General features: G+C 50.6%; 1 protein-coding gene across 3 annotated transcripts in view; it reads left to right on the forward strand.

The window, feature by feature from the left end:
* Positions 1–15,402, forward strand: part of LOC140196117 (matrix metalloproteinase-21-like) — a 28,092-nt gene extending 12,690 nt beyond the window's left edge. Inside the window, exons 5-8 of one of the 3 annotated variants that reach the window (XM_072254827.1) lie at positions 919–1,063; positions 2,675–2,932; positions 8,280–8,452; positions 12,771–15,402. In XM_072254827.1, coding sequence (XP_072110928.1) covers positions 919–1,063; positions 2,675–2,932; positions 8,280–8,452; positions 12,771–13,076 — 882 coding nt within the window. In that variant the 3' untranslated portion in view covers positions 13,077–15,402. Of the gene's footprint in view, positions 1–918; positions 1,064–2,674; positions 2,933–7,635; positions 7,706–8,279; positions 8,453–12,770 lie in introns of those variants that run through there. The other 2 variants (XM_072254828.1, XM_072254829.1) reach the window with 2 other exon arrangements.
* The last annotated feature ends 2,671 nt before the right edge of the window (positions 15,403–18,073 follow it).

Genomic DNA, 18,073 nt, shown 5'->3' on the forward strand with positions numbered 1-18,073 from the left:
CAAATCTCAAATAACAAAGAGTCAGAGTACAGGAAGTTGATCTGGTGACATGGTGTCATGACAATAACCTTTCCTTCAATGTCACCAAATCAGAAGAGCTGGTCGTTGGCTTCAGGAAGGGTGGCGGTGTGCGTACCTCTCTATTTATAACTGGTGTTAGGTCAAGGTCAAGAGCTACAAGTTCTAGGTGCCTGTCTTAACCCCAACCTTAATCCTGTCCTGGTCCAAACACGTAGACACCATGGCCAAGAAAGCTCACAAATGCCTCTACTTCCTCATGGGGAAAAGAGATTTGAAATGTCCTCGGTGACCCTGACCAATTTACATTGATACATTGTAGAAAGCATCCTATCTGGCGTGGAAATCACTCTGCCCATGATTGCAAGAAACTGCAGAGGGTTGTGGACACAGCTCAGCACATCACAGAAAACATTCTACATCTCATGGTCTCCCCTCCATGGACTCAATAGACCTCTCGCTGCCTCAGAAATGTAGCCAGCATAATCAAAGACCACTCCCACCTTGGACAGTCTCTCTTCTCTCCTTCCATCAGGCCAAAATACAAAAGCCTGAAAGTACATACCACCAGATCAAGGACAGCTTCTATCCCACTGTTATAAGACTACTGAATGGTCCCCATTAAGATAATATGGACTCTTAGCCTCTAAAACTACCTTCCGATTATAAGACTATTGAATGGTCTCCTAGTATGGTAAAGATCACTCAATCGACTTTCAAGCAGCCTTGCAACTTATTGCCTGCCTGCATTGCACTTTCTCTGTAACTCTCTGCACCGTTTCTTCCTTTCCGTGATGAATGTATGGAAAGATCTGCCTGGATGACGTGGAAGGAAATGTTTCTTCTCGGAACGTGAGAACAATGAACCAATTCCCCATTTCATTTGCCTTCCCTTCAAAGGTGGCTGTTCATGAGATCGGACACGTACTAGGACTGCCCCACATCCGACGGGCTGGCTCTATCATGCACCCGAACTACATCCCACACGACTCCAAGGAACTGGAGCTGGACTGGTTTGACCGGAAGGCTATCCAACAGATCTACGGTATGTTCTGGGACATCTTCAGCCCCACCACTGCTCACTAGATGTCCGACCCAGCGGCTGATCAGTTGGTTCCCTGGCTGGGTAGCTCCTGTGCCTGGCTATTTGTCCTGCCAGTTAGCAGGTGAACTCAGTGATGCCAACCAGCTCCGACTCCAGATCTAGGAGTGGGTTGCAGACTGTGATCTAATCTGGGGTTGGTGGTGTTATTGACAGAATAACAGATCTCCGCCTATGAGAAGGTGGAAGTGAGTCTCGTTCCATGGAAGGTGATCTCACAGTAGAGTCAGGGGGCATTTCCAGCCTTTAGACAAAGTTTAAATTCCAGCTGGAGTTTAGAAGAATGATTGAATCCCTATCAAATAATGAAAGGCCTAGACAGAGTAGATGTGGAGAGGATGTTTCCTATGGTGAGGGAGTCTAGGACCAGAGAGCATAACCACAGAATAGAAGGACGTCCCTTCAGAACAGAGATGAGGAGGAATTTCTTAAGCCAGAAGATGGTGAATCTGTGGAATTCATTGCCACAGGCGGCTGTGGAGGCCAAGCTATCGGGTATATTAAAGCAAAGGTTGATTGGTTTTTGATTAATAAGGGTGTCAAAAGTATAGAGAGAAGACAGGAGAAATGGAGTTGAGAGGGATAGTAAATCAGCCATGATGGAATAGTGGAGCAAACTCAATGGGCTGAGTGGCCTAATTCTGGTCTGATGTCTTATGGTGTTAGGATGGTGAAGAAACAGTGAGATATTTCTCTATGGGCAAGGTGTGTGACTGTGAGGGGAACCTGCAGATGGTGGTGGTCCCCTGCCCCTGCTGCCTTTGTCTTTCGTGGGGGGGAGAGGTGGTATGTGTGGGAGATGCTGTCAGTGTAGTCCAGGGGAGTAACTGTATACGGTGCACCAGTAGCGGGAGGTTGGGTGGGGTGACAATCGAGCAGGCAGCTTTAACCAGGTTGTTGAGTTCTCTCCCGGTGACAGTGGACCGTTCTATTGGGAGGTTATTGGTAAACTGGTTCATTATAGTCACAAGAACTGAGAGACTGAAAAATTGTCTCACCTTCTGTTCATACAGATCGATTCATTACACAGTGCATTGAGATATAAGGGAAAACAATCACAGAATGCAAAATAGAGTGTAACAGCTACCGAGAAAGCACAGTGCAGGTAGACAATAAAGGGCAAGGTCATAATGTAGTAGACTTTGTGGTCGAGAGTCCATCTTAGTGCACTAGGTAACTGTTCAGTTGTGGAGTAGAAGCTATACTTGAGCCTGGTGGTACGTGCTTCAGGTTTTTGCGTCTTCTGCCCAGCGAGAGGGAGGAGAAGAGAGATTGTCCAGGGTGGGGTGGGGGGGGAGGTGGTCTTAGATTATGCTGGTTACTGAGGCAGTGAGAAGTGTAGACAGTCCATGGAACGGAGGCTGGTTTCCATGTTGTGCTGAGCTGTGTCCATCTCTGTAGTGATGGACAGAGCTGTTGCAGTAGCAAGCCGAGATGATTTCTGCAGTGCATTGGTAAAAATTGGTGAGGGTTGGTGGCCCAGAATGAGATTGAAGGTTGGGTTGGGGTTGGGTGAGTGTCCCGGCCTGAGATCCGCTCCATTTCCCTCCTCAGGAGTGTGTGAGGGCAGCTTCAACACTGTGTTCGACTGGGTGCGGCGAGAGGAGAATACCTTCGGCGAGGTCACCTACCGCTTTAACACCTACTTCATGCGTCGCAACTGGTACTGGATGTACGAGAACCGGTTCAACCGGACGCGTTACGGAGACCCTATCCCGCTGGTGGTGGGGTGGCGGGGCCTCCCGGCCGCCGACATCGACGGCTTTGCCCACATCTGGACTTGGAACAAGGATATCACCCTGTTCTTCAAAGGTGAGGGCCTGGGGCATCCCCAGCCACCCGGTGCTGAATGGTCAAGGAAAGATCTGGGGGCTTGGGTCTATCCCCTCGGACCAGGGCATGGGTGCCTCATTATGGAAACAGGTCCTCTGTCCCAGCTCATCCATGTTGACTTGAGCTGGTCCCACATGCCTCCAACCGTCAATGCTGTCCTCAGCCGCATCCCTGTTTCTCACACATCCACACTTACACCAGATTCCCACTGCTATAACAGGGATATGCTTCCCCTTGTCCTTACCTACCATCCCACAGCCTCCAAATCCAGCACATAATTCTCCATAACCTCCACCATCTTCTACAGGATCTTACCACCAAACGCATAAGACCATAAGATGGAGGAGCAGAATTAGGCCATCTGGCCCATCAACTCTGCTCCATCAGTTTATCATGACTGATCCATTCTTCCCGTCGGCCCCAGGCTCCTGCTTCTCCCCATATCGTTTCATGCCCTGACTAACCAAGAACCTATCAACCTCCTGCACAGCCGGCTGTGACAACAAATTCCACAGATTCACCACTCCTTGGCTAAAGAAATTCCTCCTGTTCTAAAAGGACACCCCTCTATTTTGAAGCTGTGCCCTCTGGTCTGAGACTCCCCTGCCAAAGGAAACATCCTCTCCACATCCACTCTTGTCCATTCATCCTTCCCGCTGGCATCGGAAACATCCTCTCCACATCCACTCTTGTCCATTCATCCTTCCAGCTGGCCCTGCGAGCAGGAGAAGTGCTATACCTGTCCTTACTCTTCTTCCCTCACCGTCATTTAGGGCCTCAAACAGTCCTGCCAGGTGAGGTGACATTTCATCTATGAGCCTGTCGGGATCTACTATTGTATCTGGGGCTCCCAGTGGACTCATCTACATTGGTGAGACCTGACGCAAATTGAGGGACCATTTCATCAAACACCTTTATTCCGTCCCCCACAAAAGGCAGGCTCTCCCAGTGGACTCTCATTTCAATTTGACTTCCCATTCGCATACCAACATGTCTGTCCATGACCTCCTCTACTGCCACAATAACGCCAAACTCAGGTTGGAGGAGTAACACCTCATGTCCCATCCATGAGCATCAATTTCTCCAATTTCTGATAACTTCTCTCCTCATCCTCCTCCTCTCCTTTTCCGCTCCCGATTGGTTCTTCTCTCTCCACCTCACCTGTCCATCACCTCCCTCTAGTGCCCCTCCTACATAATAAGAACATAAGAAATAGGAGCAGGAGTAAGCCATTCGGCCCATCGAGCCTGCCCCGCCATTCAATAAGATCATGACTGAACTGTCCGTAAACACAACTCCATCTACCTGCCTTTTCCCCAGAACCCTTAATTCCCCTACAATGTAAAAATCTATCTAACTGTTTCTTACATATATTTGGTGAAGAAGCCTCAACAGCTTCCCTGGGCAGAGAATTCCACAGATTCACCATTCTCTGGGAGAAACAGTTTCTCCTCATCTCCATCCTAAATCTTCTCCCCTGAATCTTGAGACAATGTCCCCTAGTTCTAGTCTCATCTACCAATGGAAACAACTTTCCTACTTCTATCTTATCTATCCCTTTCAAAATTTTGTATGTTTCTATAAGATTCCCTCTCATTCTTCTGAACTGCAGAGAGTATAGTCCCAGGCAACTCAATCTCTCCTCTTAGGCTAACCCCTTCATCCCTGGAATCAATCTGGTGAACCTTCTCTCTTTCTCCTATGATCCACTCTCGTCTCTAATCAAATTCCCTCTCCTTCAGCCCTTTTACCTTTTCCACCTATCACCTCCCAGTTTCTTACTCCACCCCCCCACATACCCACCTTCCCCCTCACCTGGTCTCACCTACCACCTACCAGCTTGTACTCCTTCCCTTCCCCCACCTTCTTCACCCCCTTCCTTTCCAGTCCTGGTGAGTGATCTCGACCCAAAGCATTGTCTTTTTACTCTCTTCCATTGAAGTTTCCTGAATTGCCGAGTTCTTCCAGCATTTTGTGTCTGTCCCTCTTAACCTTTCCTATCCATGTACCTCTCCAAATGTCTAAAACATTGTAATCATACTTGCCTGTACCACTTACTCACCTAGTCAATAACCTTTGTGGAAAACCTCCCGCTCAGGACCTCTTTAAATCCTCCCCTTCTCACCTTAAACTCTGTCCTCTAGTTCAGACTCCACTACGCTGGGGAGAGGACTGTGGCTGTCCAAATTGTCTACAGCCCTCCTGGCTTTATAAATCTCGATCAGTCACCCCTCCTGGCTTTATTAATCTCTATCAGTTACCCCTCGTGGCTTTACAAATCTCAATCAGTCACCCCTCCTGGCTTTACAAATCTCCATCAGTCACCCCTCCTGGCTTTATTAATCTCTATCAGTCACCCCTCAGCCTCCTTTACTCCAGGGGAAATATTCCCAGCCTGTCCAGCCTCTCATTGTAACTCCAGTCCTGGTAACGTCCTGCAAACAGCCTCTCCCAGTCAGCCTTTGACAAGTTCCTTCACAGTTTGCTTGCACTAATTTACAATGTTTTATAGCAGACCAGACCCATCATTCTCTGTAACTATTTTAAAACTAATAGACCTGTGGTCACTGGTCCCAATGTACTCCAGTCCACTGACACTTCAGTCTCTCTCCCTGGAGGTTCATTGTCCCCCCCCCCCCCCCGCCTCCCAATAGACCCATCTACACATGGCTACAGAAAACTTCCCTGTTCACACTTAATAGATTCTGCCCCATCCAACCCTTTGCACTATCGCATTCCCAGTTAGGATGAGGGAAGTTAAAAACACCTGTTATTCTACACATAACTTGCATCTCCCCTAATTCCCACTGACAACCCAGAGGCTCCAGCACAACCAGGAGTTCAGCTCCAGCAATGACTATCTCCTTAAGTTCTTTTATATCACCTCACTAGGAGTTTCCTCTCCAAGTACTGCTGTGATGTTCTCCTGAGTCAGAACTGCACTTTCCCTTCCTCTCTTACCCTCACCTCTTCAGTAAAGACGTTGATATTGAGTCTTAGAGCACTACAGCACCAAGACAGGCTTTTCAGCCTGTCTAATCCATGCCGTACTGTTATTCTGCCTAGTCCCATTGACCCGCATGTGGACAATAGCTCTTCATACCCTTACCATCCATGTACCTATACAAACTCCTCTTAAATGGACAAAGGACAATTGGTTGATGTTGTGTACTTGGATATTCAGTAGTCCTTTGACAATGTGCCACACATGAGGCTGCTTAACAAGTTATTACAGGAAAGATACTTGCATGGATAAAACAGTAACTGATTGGTGGAAAGCAAAGAATGGGAACAAAGGGAGCCTTTTCTGGTTGGCTGTCAGTGGTGTTCCACAGGGGTCTGTGTTGAGACCACTTCTTTTTTCTGTTATATGTCAATGACTTGGATAACAGAAGTGATGGCTTTGTTGCAAAGTTTGCAGACAATATGAAGTTCGTGAAAGTTTTGAGGAAGTAGAGAGGCTACAGGAGGATTTAGGCAGATTAGGAGAATGGGCAAAGTAGTGGCAGAAGGAATACTGTGTCAGGAAGTGTACGGTCATGCATTTTGGTACGAAAAATAGAAGGTAGACTACTTTCTAAATGGAAAGAAAATTCAAAAATCAGAGGAGGAAAGGGACTTGGGGGTCCCTTGTGCAGGATTCCCTAAAGGTTAATTTGCAGGGTGAGTCTGTGGTGAGGAAGGCAAATGCAATATTAGCATTCATTTTCAAGAGGACTAGAATATAAAAGCAAGGATGTAATGTTGAGACTTTATAAACACTGGTGAGGCCTCACTTAAGAGTATTATGAGCAGTTCTGGGCCCTTTATTTTAGAAAGGATGTGCTGAAACTGGAGAGGGTTCAAAGGAAGTTCACAAAAATGATTCCAGGATTAAATGGCTTGTCATAATGAAGAGTGTTTGATGGCTCTGGCCCGTATTCACTGGAATTCAGAAGAATGAGGGGTGACCTCATTGAAACCTACCGCATGGTGAAAGGCTGAGACAGAATGAACATGGAGAAGATGTTTCCTATGGTGGGAGAGTGTAAGATCAGAGGACACAGCCTCAGAATGGAGAGGCATCCTTTTAGGATGAAGATGAGGAGGAATTCCTTTAGCCAGAGAGTGGTGAATCTGTGGAATTCTTTGCCACAGGCCGCTGTGGAGGCCAAGTCTTTATGTACACTTAAGGTAGAGGTTGATAGATTCTTAATTGGCCAGGGCATGAAGGGATACGGGTGGAAAGCAGGAGATTGGGGCTAAAAGGAAAATTCGATCCCACATGATGAAATGGTGGAGCGTACTCAATGGGCCAAACAGCCTAATTCTGCTCTTTATCTTATGGTCTTAAATGTTGAAATCAAATTCACATCCACCACTTCCGCAGCAACTTGTTCCACACTCTCACCACCCTCTGAGTGAAGAAGATTCCCCTCATGTTCCCCTTAAACATTTCATCTTCCACCCTTGACCCATGACCTCTAGTTCCAGTCTCACCCGACATCAGCAGGAAAAGCCTGCTTGCATTCGCACGAGCTATACCTCTTATAATTTTGTATACTTCTATCGAATTTCACCTCATTCTCCTATACTTCAGGGAATAAATGCCTAACCTGTTCAATTTTTCCTGAGAACTCAGGTCCTCAAGTCCCGCAATATCCTTGTAATTTTTCTCTGCACTCTTTCAATCTTTCCTGCAGGTAGGTTACCAGAAGTGTCACGCCTGTAGCAACTGTAACCTGAAACAATGAGCTGCCCCTCCCTCGGTTTCCATAACAGTGTTAATATTGCAATTATTTACTCCAATCTTCCCACAACTTACTTAATTACCCAAGCCTTCCCATCAACTACCCCTCAGCATAGGGTTCCATCCCTGGGGGCGATTCACAGCGGCCATCAACCTTGTGCATGGTTGGGATGTGGGAAGGAACCGGGGAACTGGCAGGGATCCCACAGGGAGACACTGCAGTCTCCGCACAGACAGTGCCGGATGTTGGGATCGAACCTGGGTCTCTGGGACTGCAAGGCAGTGGTCCTATCCCATCAGTCCCTGGCCGGCCCTTGGTGTTAACACACAGCTGTGGTGCCTCCCTGAGGGATCGACCAGGCTCCCACATCCTTGGCACATGTGGGAGCTCATCCTGTCCCGGCGCCCTCTGGTAGTCCCAAATACTGTCCCATTTGGCTGGTCTTGCCCAGGGTGGTGGGGGGAGCATCACAGGGGAGCTAATGGATGAGAGGTGATGGTTCGAATATGCAGAGGAGGGAGCACTGGGTCCCAGGGAGGGAGGCAGGGACGGGGCAGGAGTCAGATCGCAGCCACACCCCTCTCCATGTGCGGCAGGAACCATGTACTGGCAGTATGACAACGACAGTGACCGTGCGTACAGAGAGGATCCAGAGGGAAACCGTTACCCCCGGCCCATCTCACAGGGCTTCCCCGGAGTGCAGGCGCCCATCGACACCGTCTTCTTCGACAAGAGGGACCATTGTCTCTACTTCTTCAGGGGCTTTAACGTGAGTAACTCCAGCATGGTGACACAGACTCTCCCCACCCCAGCAGTGACACTCCCCACTCTTCAATCTGAGTAACCCAGCATGGTGCCACATACTCTCCCCACCCCTTCCCAACTCCCTCACCACCCTTCCCCACCCCAGCAGTGACACTCCCCACTCTTCAATCTGAGTAATCACGGGATGGTACCATGGACACTCCCCACAACTTCCCACACCTCTCCCCAGACCCCAATCTCAATCACACCCCCACAACAACCACTCCCCACTGACCACCCACATCTCCCACTTCCCTCCTCATCACAAACACTCCCCACCCCTTCTTCCCTCCACCCTACTACCCACAACAGACACCTCCCACTCCTCACCCCCTACCCCCACCCTCCACACCCCTTCTCCACCTCTCCTACCCACCTCACCCTCCCTAGCTGGCATCCCTCCCCTCCCCATCCATACTCTCCACCCAAGACTCTTCCCGCCAACACCCTCTACCTTCTCCCAGAGGTGATGCATTCTGGGATGTCACAGAGTCACGCAAACCCTTCGGCCCAACGAATCCAACTTCCCCATCTGAGTCAGTCCCAGCTGTCTGAGTTTAGCCGATATCCCTCTGAAACTTTCTTATCCATGTACCTGTCCAAATGTTTGTTCAACATGAAAATTCTATCACCTCGTCTAGGACTTGTCCCACACCTCCGTACCTCCCTCTGGGTGAAAAACCTGTGCCTCTCTAAATCTAAATTTGAGGTACTTACTGAGTACTTTGCTTTGGTATTCACTATGGAAAAGGATCTTGGTGATTGTAGGGATGACTTGCAGCAGACTGAAAAGCTTAAGCATATAGATATTAAGAAAGAGGACGTGCTGGAGCTTTTGGAAAGCATCAACTTGGATAAGTCGCCGGGACCGGACAAGATGTACCCCAGGGTACTGTGGGAGGCGAGGGAGGAGATTACTGAGCCTCTGGCGATGATCTTTGCATCATCAATGGGGATGGGAGAGGTTCCGGAGAACTGGAGGGTTGCAGATGTTGTTCCATTATTCAAAAACGGGAGTAGAGATAGCCCAGGAAATTATAGACCAGTGAGTCTTACTTCAGTGGTTGGCAAGTTGTTGGAAAAGATCCTGAGAGGCAGGATTTATGAACATTTGGAGACGTATAATAGGATTAGGAATGGTCAGCATGGCTTTGTCAAAGGCAGGTCATGACTTACAAACCTGATTGAATTTTTTGAGGATGTGACTAAACACATTGATGAAGGTAGGGCAGTAGATGTAGTGTATATGGATTTCAGCAAGGCATTTGATAAGGTACCCCATGCAAGGCTTATTGAGAAAGTAAGGAGGCATGGGATCCAAGGGGACATTGCTTTGTCGATCCAGAACTGGCTTGCCCACAGAAGACAAAGAGTGGTTGTAGACGGGTCATATTCTGCATGGAGGTCGGTAGCCAGTGCTGTGCCTCAGGGATTTGTTTTGGGACCCCTACTCTTGGTGATCTTTAAAAATGACCTGGATGAAGAAGTGGAGGAATGGGTTAGTAAATTTGCTGATGACACAAAGGTTGGAGATGTTGTGAATAGTGTGGAGGGCTGTCAGAAGTTACAGTGGGACATTGATAGGATGCAAAACCAGGTTGAAAAATGGCAGATGGAGTTCAACCCAGAAAAGTGTGAAGTGGTTCATTTTGGTAGATCAAATATGATGACAGAATATAGTATTAATGGTAAGACTCTTGGCAGTGTGGAGGATCAGAGGGATCTTGGGGTCCGAGTCTATAGGACACTCAAAGCTGCTATGCAGGTTGACTCTGTGGTTAAGAAGGCATACGGTGCATTGGCCTTCATCAATCGTGGGACTGAGTTTAGGAGCCGAGAGGTAATGTTACAGCTATGTAGGACCCTGGTTAGACCCCACTTGGAGTACTGTGCTCAGTTCTGGTTGCCTCACTACAGAAAGGACGTGGAAACCATAGAAAGGCTGCAGAGGAGATTTCCAAGGATGTTACCTGGTTTGGAGGTCATGCCTTATGAGAATAGGTTGAGTGAACTTGGCCTTTTCTCCTTGGAGCGATGGAGGATGAGAGGTGACCTGATAGAGGTGGATAAGATGATGAGAGGCACTGATTGTGTGGACAGTCAGAGGCTTTTTCCCAGGTCTGAAATGTGTAACACTAGAGGGCACAGTTTTAATGTGCTTGGAAATAGGTACAGAGGAGATGTCAGGGGTAAATTTTTTAAGAGACTCCTGCACAGGTACATGGAGCTCGGAAAAATAGAAGGCTATGGGTAACCCTAGGTAATTTCTAAGATAAGGATATTTTTGGCACAGCATTGTGGGCCGAAGGGCCTGTATTGTGCTGTAGGTTTTCTATGTTACTAGGTTTCCCTCTCACCTCAAGCCTGTGGCTCTAGTTTTAGACTCCTGTAGCCTGGGGAAAAGACTGTGGCATTCACCTTGCCTACGTCCCTCAAATAAACCTCTGTCAGGTCACTTCCTCCCAACCTCCTTCACCCCAGGGGAAGCAGTCTCAGTCTGTCCAGTCTGTCATAGGAACACACGAGATTCTACAGATGCTGGAAATCCAGAGCAACACAGACAAAATGCTGGAGAACTCAGCAGGTCAGGCAGCACCTGTGGAGGGGAATAAACAGTCAGTGTTTCAGGCGAGACCCTTCATCGGGACTGGAAAGGAAGGGGGAAGAAGCCAGAATAAAAAGTTGGGGGGGGGAATTCCCTACTCTGACCTGTTACCTCCTCTCCTCACCTGCCTATCATCTGCCCCACTTTCTCTCCTCCTTCCCTTTCTCCCATAGTCCACTCTCCTCTCCTCTCAGATTCCTTCTTCTCCAGCCCTTTACCTTTTCCTCCTATCACCTCCGAGCTTCTTACTTTAACTCCCTCCTCACCTAACTGATTTCGCCTACCACTAACCAGCTTGCCCTCCTTCCTCTCCCCCCCGCCAGCTTTTTTATTCTTCCCCCTCCCTTTCCAGTCCTGATGAAGGTTTCAGCCTGAAATATCAACTGTTTATTTCCCTCCATTGATGCTGCCTGACCTGCTGAGTTCCCACAGCATTTTCTGTGTGCTGCTGATAAATTAAGCCCTTCAGTCACAGTGGCGTCCTTAAGAACTACATAGATCCAAAGCTGTGCGTACAAGGTTGGCAGTTAGACCATAGCGGGAGTACAGGAGTTCTGATTGCCACACCACAGGAAGGATGTGGTAGTGAGAGAGGGTGCAGAGGATGTTGCCTTGGGTATTGTGGTTGTAAGGAGACATTAAATAGGCTAGTTAGTATTTATTTATTTAGAGATACATTGTGGTTTCAACGAACCACACCCCCCCCCCCCCAGCAACCCACCTATTTAACCCCAGCCTAATCACGGGACCACTTACCATCCGGTCTACCAACCGGCCCGTCTTTGGACTGTGAGCGGAAAGCAGAGCACACACGCTCTCACGGAGATGACGCTGGAAATAAACTCTGAACTTCGATGTCGTGGTGCCCCCAAATACTCTGTCTCGAATGTGAGAGGCTGAGAGGGGTGACCTTAAAGTGGTTTATAAAATTACGAGAGGCACAGACAGAATAGATAAAAAAAACTTTTCACCAGTGGAGGGGAGTCTAAAACTCGGGAGCACAAGTTTACAGTGAGAGGAGAGCGGACGTGAGAGGCAGGTTTTCCACACAGAGGGTGAGAACATTTGCAGTGTTGAGGCTGCATGGATGGGGAAGGTTGAGAGGGATATGGGCCAAACATGGAGAAGCAGGAGGAGCTCGAGAAGGCGCCTGGGTCAGCACAGACGAACTGGGCCGAAGGGTCTGTTCCTGTGCTGATTCAATGGTCGGTCCTTGGTCGCGGGTCAGGGGACAGTTACCAGCTGTGGGGTCGGGGTTGACACTGAGTTTGAGGGGCATCAAGGGTTGGGAGTGGGCTGTTGGGGGTCAAGGGTCAGCTCTGAGGGGTCAGAGGTTGGGGGTTAGGACTGTTGGGAAGGGCAGAGTCAGGGCTTAGGGTTTGGACTGAGGGACCAAACTGCTGTCAGGGGTCAGGGGTGTTCCCTGAATTAAGAAGTTAGGGCTCAAGAAGGGGTCAATTGTGGTCCAATGGATAACTGGGTCAGGGGTCAGGGGCCGGGATGGAGACAGCAGTCAGTTGTGTGCCCTGAGTTCAGTGCCCAGGGTTTGCAATGAGATCAGGAGTTATGCCCGGAGTTCAGGAGTCAGAGGTCATTCCCGAGTTGAGGGGTCAGGGATTAACTCCTGAGCAAAAGGGTGACATTCCCATGGTGATGCGGCCTTTCTTTGCAATGGTAGGTGACAGCATTCAGTGTGGAGCTGAATGCCACGATGCCCGAGTTCCCCAAGAGGATCATCGACGTCTTCCCAGCCATCGTCGAGGGCGACCACCCTCTGGGGCAGCTGGACGCGGCCTACTACTCCTACACATACGCCGCCACCTTCCTCTTCAAGGGTACAGCGTACTGGAGGGTGGTGAACGAGGAGGACCGCGAGAGCAACGCCTCGCTGCCTCTCAATGGCCTCTTGCCCCACCACCGCGTCACTGACCGCTGGTTCGACATTTGCGAGGTGGACGGCTCATGGGCTCCTGGACGGCCATAGAACAGATGGGGGGGATTGGGAGCGCACAGTGACCACCAGATCCTCCTCACCATCTCCGCACCCCCCCCCAACGCGCGCGCGCGCACACACACACACACACACACACACACACACACACACACACACACACACACACACACCAATAATGCAGACACACCCACAGATCCCCACGCTCTCCCCGCTCACTTCACTTCTGATCTTCTGGCCGTCACCCTGTCTCACCCAGCACCTCCAGTGTAGCCCACATTCAACCGACTACCACAGCCTCAGCAAAGGGGACAGGACGGAGAGTCAGGGGCTTCACTCACAGTGCAGTGCCATCTAGTTCTCCAAACTTGAGGGAGCTTCACTCTGTGTCTGACCCTGGGAGTGTGTGATGGGACAGTGTAGAGGGAGCTTCACTCTGCGTGTGACCCCGGGAGTGTGTGATGGGACAGTGTGGAGGGAGGTTCGCTCTGCGTCTGACCCCGGGAGTGTGTGATGGGACAGTGTGGAGGGAGGTTCGCTCTGCGTCTGACCCCGGGAGTGTGTGATGGGACAGTGTGGAGGGAGCTTCGCTCTGCGTCTGACCCCGGGAGTGTGTGATGGGACAGTGTGGAGGGAGCTTCGCTCTGCGTCTGACCCCGGGAGTGTGTGATGGGACAGTGTGGAGGGAGCTTCACTCTGCATCTGACCCCGGGAGTGTGTGATGGGACAGTGTGGAGGGAGCTTCACTATGTTTGACCCCAGGAGTGTGTAATAGGACTGTGTAGAGGGAGCTTCACTCTGGGTCTGATCCCAGGGAATTTGACTTTCCAGAGGATAAGAATACTAAAGCAATGATGTAATGCTGAGGCTTTATAAGGCATTGGTCAAACCACACTTGGCGTAATTATGAGCACTTTTGGGCCCCATATCTAAGAAAAGATGTGCTGGCAGACGTGGAGAGGATGTTTCGTATAGTGAGAGTCTGGGACCAGAGAGAACAACCTCAGAATAGAGGGGTGTCCATTTCATACCAAAATGAGGAATTTCTTTAGTCAGAGGGTGATGAATCTGTGGAATTAATTGCCACAGACAACTGTGGAGGCCAACTTGGGTATATCTAAAGTGGAAGTTGATAGGTTCTTGATGTCAGAATGTCAAAGGTTACTGAGAGAAGGCAGGAAAATGGGGTTGAGAGGGATAATAAATCAGTCATGACGGAATGGCAGAGCACTCAATGGGCCAAATGGCCTAATTCTGCTCCTATGTCTTATCTACCATTCTCCCTCTGCTCCCTACCCCTGCCTCCCCCAGTGAGGGGGACCTGTACATAATGAAACGAGCTGGATGCAAATGAGATGGTACTGGTCACTCCACAAGCTCAGGGAGGGGTGGACTCCAGGTTCTCTGATATCAGTCCCACTCCTTCCAGAACCTCTCACCAAATGTCCTGCCCAGGAGGACAGGGCACCCGACCAGGCAAGCGGAGAGTGTTCCCTCACACTCTAGACTTACAGGCAAGGAAGAGGTAATGTAGCGGATGTGGTGTGCATGGACAAACCCTACCCAGTGAATAGGAGACTATTCCATCACACTCTTGACCTGTAGGTGGGGGTAAAGGTGATGTGGTGGATGTGGTGTGCATGGACTAACCCCCTCCCCAGGCAAGCAGAGAGTGTTCCCTCACATTCCAGACATGTAGAAGGGGGAGAGGTAATGTGGAGGATGTGCTGTGTATGGACTAAGACACCGCCCCCCCCCCCCAGGGAAGCAGAGAGTGTTCTGTCACTCTCCTGACTTATAGATGGGGGTGGGGGGAAGTAATATGGTTAATGCGGACTGAATAGACCATCCCCAGCAAGCAAGCGAGGTGTGTTACGTCACACTCATGACCTGTACATGGGGGACAGGTAGTGTGGTGGATGTGGAGTGCATGGACTAACACCACCCAGGTAAGTGGAGTGTGCTCCATCAAACTCCAGGTGCACTCTGTTGATGTTGGGACAGTGCAAGGCCTTGGGGTAATCAGGGAGTCCCCAGTCCCTGACGTGCTCTGTGGCGTGGTGTTGATGCCACTGGTCCAGGTGGGATTCTGGTCACTGCTGACTGGGATGAGACTCAGCAACTCTTCCTCAGGGAACGGTATTCTCTGACGCCCTGTGGGTCTCGTGGGGTACGGGCGTGGGCTACTTGACCTTCTGAGGGGTCTGAAGGTCATAAAGAGGGTACAGCTCTGCATCAAGCCCCTTGGCCCATCAGCTTTGTACTAACCCATCACACATCCACACCAATCCCATTTATCTGTATTAGGTCTGTATATTTCTATGCTTTGCCTATTTAAATATCTGGATAAATGCCTCTAAAGCTCAGTGACTCTAGCTGATTTCACCACCACCTCTCAGGGTAAAATCCCCTCAGGTTCCCCTTTCTCTCCCCATGATATCAGTAAATGGAACTGAACTTTGTGCGGTCATCATATCTGACCCTACAATGGAAGGATGGGTCACTGAATGTGGTCGGTCCCTGAAACGTTTGAGAGTTTGGCTAAGTACATGGAAGGGAGGGCTATGGTCCAGGTACGGGTTGATGGGACTAGGAGGAACAGATGGGCCAAATGGCCTGCTTCTGTGCCGCAGTAGTGTATGACTCTATGTGTTGGTTGTCAGTCATATCCAACAATGACAGGAGACCTGTGTGGGAGAGTTTTTAAGGCGGAAAAGCTGTTGCCCTGGGGCAGTGCCACTCTCTCCACCTCAAAGGGACACAACTGGGGTCTTCCTTGGTTGCAGTACATGACCATGCGTTGTTGTGTCCTTCACTCTTCACGGAGCGTTGCAGCCCGCCTTCCTAGCATTGGGTCTCACTGTAGATCTCATCCACCCTGCCCTCCAGAGCTGTTTTCCTTTGTACTCAATGATTCAGCAGTGTGTACTGCGACTGGGACTGACCTCCCTCCACTACAATCTTTGTTTGGAGTCAGAATCCCACTCCGGCCAGATTACCGAGGATTTTCCCTCCCACACTCAGCCAGATGGCGTCGATGGCAATCGCTCACCACTACGGGAGGGGTGGGTAGTAATGAGAGAGGGAGGGGCAGTAGTGACGGAGGGTCAATACTGGGGGAGAGTCTCACTGTGGGTGGGTTGGTACTGAAGGAGCATCACACATGGGAGGGGCAGTACTGAGGGAGCGTCACACAGAGAGAGAGGGGGTGGTGCAATATTGAGGGAGCGCGAGCGTCTCATTGTGAGCTCCGTTTCATAAAGTGACATTGCCCGACGCCTTTTGACAAGAACCTCGGGGTTAATGGAAGGAAGATGGTTTTCGGACAACATCGTAGGTCATGCAGCGGTTTGTGGGATCCTGCTGTGCGTGCGGTTGGTGGCCGCTCATCAGCATCCCGGGAGCCTGAGGTGGGACCTGCAATGAGCCCGGTCACCAGTAGATGGTGGTGTTGGCCAGACCCCGGGCACTGCTCATCCTACCCCTTCAGAGCCTGGCACTGCTCATCCTACCCCTTCAGAGCCTGGCACTGCGTGCAGGGCTCCACCGCGCCGGACAACGACCACTTCCTCCACCTTCAGCATCCGGGGGTGACCAAAACCCAAACCGGACACCGCGGCTTCAGAGCAGGCCAGGGCTGGGGACCGTACGGGGAATGACTCACCTCTGATAAGGACATTGAGGGCATCTTCTCGATTTGCCCAGGTGAACGCAGCCCTAACTACACTTAAGCAGATGAATCCGATCCAGGACAGACTAGCCCGCGTGATCGACAGCCCACCCACCCCTAAACACTCCCTCCCTCCACCAACGGTGCACAGTGGCTGCAGTGTGCACCATAATCAACACATTTACCAACTTCTGCTTTAAATATACCCAATGACCTGGCCTCCACAGGTGTCTGGGGCAACGAATTCCACAGATTCACCACCCTCAGGCTAAGGAAATTCCTCCTCATCTCTGTTCTAAATGGACGTCCCTCGATCCTGTAGCACCGGTAGAACCCCGGCAGAATGCAGAGTCCACCATCTGTTCCATCATCTTGCACCTAGATTCGAACCCAGCCTGCCCAGCTGATTCGCTGTGTTGGCCAAGAGCCGCTGGCGAGGCCTTCAGTGGGCATGTGCACGGTCTCGTGGGTGAGCGGTCCGCAGCCTGGACACAGAGAGAGCCTCTTCCCCACCCTCTCCCCACCCATCTCCATACACAGAGAGGGAACACGCAGCCCCTCTATTCTATCCCATTTACCTCATCCCCATCATGTTGTGGTGTACATACCCCGCCCCCAATGTCCACTCTCCAAGTCTCTCCCTACCTGTGGGAGGGAGGGGGTGTAGAAATCTCTCCGGCCCAGAGGGAAGTATAGAGAGCTCCCCCGCACCCCCCCCCCCCCCGCCATGGGACTGGACTATATTCCTACCAACCCCGCCCCAACACAAGAGACAAGGAGGAGACAGCATGGTCTTCTGAGTTACTTTATTGGAGTCGGCCCAGGCGTCAGTACAGATGCGGAGGAGGGGGTGTGGGGGGTCCACAGACGTGGTCACAGCCGCATCCCAGGAGGTCCGGGAAGGGTCACTGCCCCACCAGCAGAAGAGTCTTCCTGCCCTTCCGGTGAGGGAGTGAGGGAGAGAGAGGAAGGGTGGGGATAGAGAGGGGCAGTGAGGGAGGTTAGACAGAAGGGCATCTGGGGAGGAGGGGAATGATGGCAGAGTTGGGGCAAGTGAGGGAGGTTAGACATAGAAAAAACAGAGAAACATAGAAAATAGGTGCAGGAGTAGGCCATTCGGCCCTTCGAGCCTGCACCACCATTCAGTATGATCATGGCTGAAGGGCATCTGGGGAGGAGGGGAATGATGGCGGAGTTGGGGCAGTTGAGGGAGGTTGGAGAGAAGTGGGATGGGAAAGGAAGTGAAGGAGGGGATAAGAGTGGAACGGGGAGAGGAGTTGGGGCGAGAGAGGGAAGTTAGAGGGTTAGAAAGAAGGGAAGTGAAGGACGAGAGGAAGGGAAGGATGAAGAGGGAGGAGTG

Source organism: Mobula birostris, chromosome 4, assembly GCF_030028105.1.
Source record: "Mobula birostris isolate sMobBir1 chromosome 4, sMobBir1.hap1, whole genome shotgun sequence".
Lineage (NCBI taxonomy): Eukaryota > Metazoa > Chordata > Chondrichthyes > Myliobatiformes > Myliobatidae > Mobula > Mobula birostris.